General features: G+C 51.8%; 1 protein-coding gene across 1 annotated transcript in view; it reads right to left on the bottom strand.

Annotated features, from left to right (window-relative positions):
• BBS2 (Bardet-Biedl syndrome 2) overlaps nt 1–7276 on the bottom strand; it is a 27725-nt gene that overhangs the window by 1027 nt on the left and 19422 nt on the right. The window contains exons 12-15 of the mRNA XM_013005196.2: nt 5751–5882; nt 5154–5291; nt 4451–4563; nt 513–661 (exon numbers count right to left, since the gene is read on the bottom strand). Of these exons, the coding sequence (XP_012860650.1) occupies nt 513–661; nt 4451–4563; nt 5154–5291; nt 5751–5882 (532 nt within the window). The remainder of the gene's footprint in view (nt 1–512; nt 662–4450; nt 4564–5153; nt 5292–5750; nt 5883–7276) is intronic.

Raw genomic sequence — 7276 nt, forward strand, 5'->3', positions numbered from 1 at the left:
ACCGATCCATCTCACCGCGTTCTCAAGCTACAAACTTTGTGGGGGACTTTATCAGACCACAGCCAGAGCTCACCTCAAACATAGGCACTGAGAGTCATCTGACAGAACAGGCGCAAAGTGCACATCCACTAGCAGAGGGGCAGCCGGATGAATCGCTGACCCCACACAACTGAATCTGCTCTCTTTCTAGCCAGACTCCCGTTTGTGTGTTCATCCTGCTCTTGCTCTAACTTCTACTAGGAAGCACAGCTGCAGACACGCCCAGGCTCTTCCGTTTGCTCGTGGGTCTGTCACCGGGGTTTTCTTTCGAGGGCAGCAAGACGAGCAAAGAGGGGGCCTGGAGGTTTTCTTTCCCTTTGATGCCGAGACTCAATGAACCAAACAGGAGGCTCCCTGCCCAGGTGACTGGTGCACCTGGAATGGTACAGGGCACTTCTCCGGGCCTGATGTGCACTCCCCAGGGACCACCGGGATTCTCCGGGGACAGCTCCACAGGCTGGGCAAGCACTCACCACGCAGACGGCCTGCTCGCTGTATGGCCTGGTTCACGGCCCTGAGGTTTCCCAGCAGCTCTGTGTGATTGTTACAGCGAATCTTGTATCCGTTTAGCAAATCCTTATTAAGGTCGTAGAGTTCCATGTAGCGATTCTTCATTGCTTTCCTGTGCAAACCAGGAGACACAGACCAGTGCTCTACCTCAGGAAGGCAGACTGACCGTACAAGGAAAACCTCACATACCTTAGACCTAGCAAGATGACACCATTTTCAGCTGTACTTTCCTTAAAACACAGTACCTGCTAAAGTTTGCTTAGGAAACATGGAGGTGTTTCCCACACACTATTTCATTTCTCCCACGTAAAAGGAAAAGAAGTGACCTTCACTGGCTACTGGCTCACGGTTCTGTTGGGCTCAGGCATCACGAATGGCTAAGTGCCTACCTTCCCCCGTGGGGAGGGAACAGCGAGTTTGCTCCAAGGTCAGACTGCTACTTATAAAACGACCTACATTTTATTGACGAGGTGGCAGTGGGCTCGTTTCATTTGTCTTTAATAAATAAATTACATTAAACACACACACACACACACACACAACTACATTTAATGAACTATTTTAAAACCACGAACAGATTCACCTCTCTGTTTTTGTTTTGTTTTTAGGGTTGGTTCTGACGCACAGTGAGCTGATAGGACAGAGAAGAACCACCCCCCGTCCTGTACGTTTTAAACACAATGGCACTCAATTTAAAATACAGATGGACTCCTACCATCAAAGAGCTAAAGTGTGAAAGGTAATAATGCCAACTGCTGGCAGGGCGTGGAGCACCCGCAGCTCACATGTTTCACTGCTGGGAGGACAAGAGGGCACAGGCGTTTCCTCTGCAACCGGTTAGAAGGCGTTTTTCTAGGCACAGTGGAGACCCCCCAACCACCCGCGAGACAACGGACAGTCACGCACAGAAGGGCCCCGCGAAAGGCTGACAGATCCAGTCGCAGCACAGCACTGTCGAAACACGGAGCCATCCTCTAGCTCTGCACCATTTCCTCCCTTCCTGCGACGGCTTAGTTTTCCCTCACCCGTCCTATTAGACCCGCATGTGTTCATGCGCACCACTCAGACTCTCCGATGCATGGCATCCAAGAGATAAACCCTACAGAAATCACACTGGGGTAATGATTCCCTGTGGGCACAAAAAGAAGGGAGGGAGGGGACTGACAGCAACGATGACTATCTACCCCCCCCCAAAGGGAACAAATAACAGACTGGTAGGTGAACGGGCATACTGGATGGTGTAAGATACGGTGAAACAAAGTGGGAGATACTAATATTGAATAACAAGGCTTCTAGAGGTAGGGTGGGAAGGGAAGGGATCAAGGGGAGCTGAAACCAAAGAGTGCAAGAAGAAGAACATGTCCTGAAGACAATGGTTACAGCAGCCGCACAATGTGCTTGATCTAACTGAACTATGGAGCGTTATAATATCTGTAAGAGCTCCCAATAACACGGGGGGAAATAAAAGGTAAGAAAAGAAACTTAGTATATATAAAAAAAGAAGGCATTTTTGTCCGACAAAAGGAAACATGTCCCGCCAAGAACCTGGATGTGGATGCGAAGCCTCGCGCCCAGGCGTCCACGCTGGCTCGGGGCGACCCTGGGGGTTCGAGACTCTCTGTAGGTGGGAGCAGAAGCCCCGCCGTTCTCCCTGAGGAGCTGCTGGTGGTTCTGACTGCAGCCCAGCACATAACCAGATGTGTGCAACAGCCTGGACGCACAGTCACCCACATGCCCATCAAATCATGCAGGGTCAAATACACGGTAGCGTATCCATACCCTGGGCTCCCACTCCACAAGGCCAAGGGCAGACTGCTGCCGAGAGAGGCCGTTACAGGGAGTGAGGGCCCTCAGGCTCACCACCTACTTTATAGGATTCCAGCTACACGACATTTTGAAAAAGGGAGAGCTACCGAGAGAGAAATCAGAGCAGTGGCTGGCCAAGGACTGGGCTGAGGGGAAGGCACCGACTACAGAGAAACAGGGTGGTGGGAATGTTCTGCCTCTCAGAATTCACAGAACTATTTTAAACTGTCCATTTTAAGAGGATCTTTTCTGTACATTTCCAGAAGCATCAATTAACGTGACTTAAAAAAAATAAGAACTATATACATCTGAGAACTGCTGAAATAAATATAAAGAATTCAGGGGAGAGATGGAATTGAGAGCTTAGAGGTCACTTGACCACAAGTGTTTTAAGTGCTCGCCTGCTAAGCAGGCATCCGCAGTTCAAACCCACTAGCCTCTCTGTGGGCGGAAGATGGGGCCGTCTGCGTCCATGCAGGGGGCAGTTCTCGTCTGTCCTACAAGGTTACTGTGAGTCGGAATGGGCTGGGCGGCGGTGGTGTTTTGGATCGGGTCTTCATCCTTCAATTCTGGAGAGTTGAGTGCCCAGAGCTAACGACACCCTTTTGGCAGTACACAGAGGGGGACGGAGAGGGAGACAGAGGAAGAGAGAGAATGAGCCCCAGAGGCCTGGAGATAACGCTGGCCCCAAAGCAAAAACAGTAGGTACTTCTGAGAAGATAGCTGGAAGCAAACAGAAGAACTGGAAGCATGTGTGCGTTTATCTCAGCTTACAGGTGACGAGTGCTCACCTGGAGACAATCAGAGAATTCAGTACACTCGCGGGTTATAAAATCAACACGGACAAATAAGCTCATATGACTGTCCTGTACAAGACATTATTATATGGAACAAAGAGCTTGTTTACACCTGCCAAAAGGAAAGGGCAGTATGTAAGCTTAACCCTGACAAGGCGGGTCCCGGAGCTACGGGAAGCAACCATAGAACACTTGGGACAGGCAGGAAGCCGGCTTGAACTGACGCAAGGAGCTCTCAACGTCCCGCCCTGACCTCGGTAATCCCTGGTCAATTCACTCTCGACAGACTCACCTCGGTCCGCTTGGTTTGTTTTTCAAATAAAGCATTGTATAGGGAGCTCTTATCACAACCCATGCACTCATTGTATCAAGCACATGTACACATAGGTGGCTACCATCCTTCCCAAAGCGTGCTCTGCTATCTGAGCCCCGGGTTGGCACACTTTATCCCCAAGATGGACTTTGCAGCCAAGACAACAGGAAGCTAGATTTGCACTCTGCTGCCTCTCATTCCTGTATTTAAAATACACATTCATAAAAATCCAGAGAGCAAGTCGGGGCTAACCAAGTGAAGAAACGAGAACAGTTTCCCTATCAGCGGGGCTTAGAAAAGTTTATGGGAAAATGGAAATATAAGATACCGTACATACTCGAGTATAAACCGACCCGAATATCAACCGAGGTACCTAATTTTACCACAAAAACTGCATTAAAAATATGCTGAAAATCTCGGCTTATACTCAAGTCTATACGGTAATGGAATTTTTCCACAAACTCTTTGAAAGTCCTCATTTGTCTTCTCTGCATACAATCCCTCAGCCCCTAAGAGTTGTCTTCTCTGCATACAATCCCTCAGCCCCTAAGAGTTCTCTCCAGCCCTCCCTGCTGTTCTTCATCTTTCTACCCTCTCTGTGTGCAATGTCCTGAAGGCTGGAAAGGCCTTCAAACCACATGAGCGAACGCACCCTGTCCACTCTGTCTCCTCTCACTCGGGCCCAGTGCCGCGTGGCATTATTCCGTGGCACACGCGTGCGTGTCACAGTCGAGCCGCGACACTTGTTGCGGGTTCACATGGTTTCCACGCTGGGGTTCTGGATGAGCAGTATTTTCCGAGCCCCCTGGCTGATACCCACGTGTCCTGGGTCCCAGGGCAGACCTGCACTTTTTGGGCATCACTACTCTCTGCGGCGCATCATCACGGGGATGTACCGCCCTCCCCGCGCTGTGCCTGAGTCGCCACGACTCCACATGGCTCCCCTTTTCAATGTGTCCCTCCCCTAGCTCTGGCACATACTCACATGTCCCTCATCAGACGAGCGTCCTCGGCCCGCACCAACAGGCTGCGGATCAGGCTGGAGTTGTCGGCCATGTCAGCGCTGAGCTTCTGATGGACCGAGTGGTGTTCGTCCACCTGGAGACACGGGCAGTCAGGGCCTGAGGAGGCTTCTCGGCGACTGGGAAACCCTCCTGACCAGGCTCTGAGGGCCTCCTGTGGTCCTTCTCCAACCCTCCCATCTCCTCGCCAAAAGAGCCCTCAGCACGCAACGTGACACCCTGCTTGGGCTCTTCCCTGTCTTAGCAGCAGGTGCCGAGCAGCACAACCGTCCTGTTTTAGGAATTCAAGTGCGGATACAGCTAGACACCGGAGCCCAGGTTCCTCATTTGGCTTTTACAGTTTGCATTTGAGCTGTTCTGATGAGATGAAAGGTGAGCAGGGGGAAACGCCACCACTTCCCCCCCACCCCCCTGAAGCGCCCCCCTAAACCCAACAAAGGAGGCGGAGTGGTCCAGAGCTAACCTTGATCGAAGGAATCTGCCCACCAAGGGGACTCGCTAGAACCAATCCAAGTATGTTTTTTTTTTAATTGGCAGAAAAAAATCTTTAAAACATAACTATCATGTATGGGGAGTCTAGTTTTTAGCATTACTCCTGTCCTGACAGCTGTATTTCAAATCCTAGACTACCACATCCTCACAAATGTCTCCCCTGCCTGCCCTTACCTTAGCCAGCACCTTTCGTAACTCCTCAAAATAGGCCGGGAAATCTGCTTCGACCTGGAGGTCTTCAATCGCGAAAAAAGAGGCCATTGACTGGATGATATCGCCAGCCAGATCGATGTCGTCGGTGTTCACGGCGACCTATCAGGAGGCAAAACAGTGAACAGCAACAACAAAACCGGCACGGTCAGCATCCAGAGCATCTCCAAACACAACAGGGTGCTTAGCACGCAGACAGGTAGGCGACCAACACGGGCGAGAGCCAGGACTCCAGCACAGTAAGGCCACATCCGTCATGGCCAGCGGCTGGCTAGCAGGTAAGTCCTCGGGCCTCACAAGCCATTCAAGCAGTGGGGTGTGTGTCCACCTCGGTCTTCCTTTCAAGGAGGGAGGGCTGAAGGGAAGGAGAGGGGGCGGAGAGAAAAAGACAGCCCTCGATTCTCCCCCAGGTGAAATACAAACAGGTGAAGGTGAGGGCCTGTGGACCTCTGTTCCCGAATGGCTGACGTGTCGGGCTGCCCTCTGCACAGAGTGGTCAAGGTTGCCCGAGAGCGGCAGGGACTCCGCAGGACCGTCCCACAGCCTGACGGGAAGCCTTACCTCTCCACTGGGCTTTGTCTTTATACACAGCCGGCCGCCGCTCCGTAGGGACGTGAAGCACACTTGGAAAGGGGCGTTCGGAATGTTCCCGTCTTCCGGCAGCAGGAAGTTTTGGCTGAGCCATACAACGATCTTAACAAGGGGCACAGAGAAATGCATTTCCATCTGGGAAGCACAGTCCTTTCTGCAAAGAATGGCTCTTCATCCGAGGGTTTGCCGCTGGGTTGGAAAACGAAGACCTCGACCTGACCCCCGCCACCAGCACCCTCATCACGCCCCTCCCCGCCCCACACACGCATCCCCAGGCTCGGCCAGCACTGTGTTTGGCTCTGTACCGTGTGACGGCACCTGCTGCGGTGTCACCGGAGAGGCAGTCTATGAACAGTTCAGGTGTGATGCTAGTCTCACACAGCGGCGTGCCCATGAGCATCGCATCTGAAACCGCACACACAGGGCGGGCAGTCACACAACAAATGCTGTGAGAACCGTCGGCACGTTCCAATACTTGGGAGAAACTCGACCCTGCAGAGTTTCTGGCTCCACAGGCCCAGGAAGACCCTGAGAATCGTTATCACTAAAAAGCCTCAGGAAGATTTGGAAACCGTGGCTGGTCCTACTGTATTTTTTTCATAGGTGTCATTGTGTCTGTGCATTTCAGATATGTTGTCACATCCACCTATTTCACACAGATCACACTGTCACAAAACACCCGGTATTTAACTAAGATCACATAAGTATGCACGGACATACGGTGCATACAGCATGCAAGGGGATCACAGTGTGCAAAAATACAGCAGTCATCACACCTTACAAGGTGCTGCCACACCACCCAGGTGATCCTCGAGGCCGCCATGGCACATGGCTTACACTCTCTTCCCTGGGCTCGGTGGAGGTGCTGGGAAGCCCACGGTCCGTGGTCCAAACCCGCTCGTTGCTCTGCAGGCTACGAGGCCACCTGCTCCCGTGCAGGCTGATGACAGCCTGGACGCTGGACGTCACCACAGAGAGCTGCGATCTACTCGCTGGTGGGGAGGGGGGTGGTATCTTACTTACAAATAAAACAATCATGGCTCAAACTGGTGAATGGATCCCCCAAGATCACAGAGGATGAGGGTACGCCAAAAAATCCTGCCACACACATCACAGAAACCTGAATTAACCCAAGACATCACAACGTGAAGCTGTTTTCCTGATGTAGCCACCACCTGGGTCCGTACTTCCACTGGCAGTGTTTCCATCCATCTCTGAGACCTTTCCCAGAAGAGTCCTGTGCTCAACAACTTACCCCCGTCATACCTGCAGTTCGGTGGCTAGGGACTCAAATAAGACTCCTTTTAGACACTGTGGTAGTTACATCATCTGCTGTCGATTTGAGACTTAAGAGTGAAGTAGCCTGTCAATCAGGTCACAGCTGATGCTCTCATTTGGAGCTGCTAAGCTGATAAATAGCCCGCTGGGGGCAGAACACTCACTCTCTGAGAGACTGTCCTGACAAGACACATGGAGCTATGCTGATGCAGCCAAAG

Source organism: Echinops telfairi, unplaced genomic scaffold (assembly GCF_000313985.2).
Source record: "Echinops telfairi isolate 266 unplaced genomic scaffold, ASM31398v2 ScPeMD7_2291;HRSCAF=2852, whole genome shotgun sequence".
In the NCBI taxonomy this organism is placed as follows: domain Eukaryota; kingdom Metazoa; phylum Chordata; class Mammalia; order Afrosoricida; family Tenrecidae; genus Echinops; species Echinops telfairi.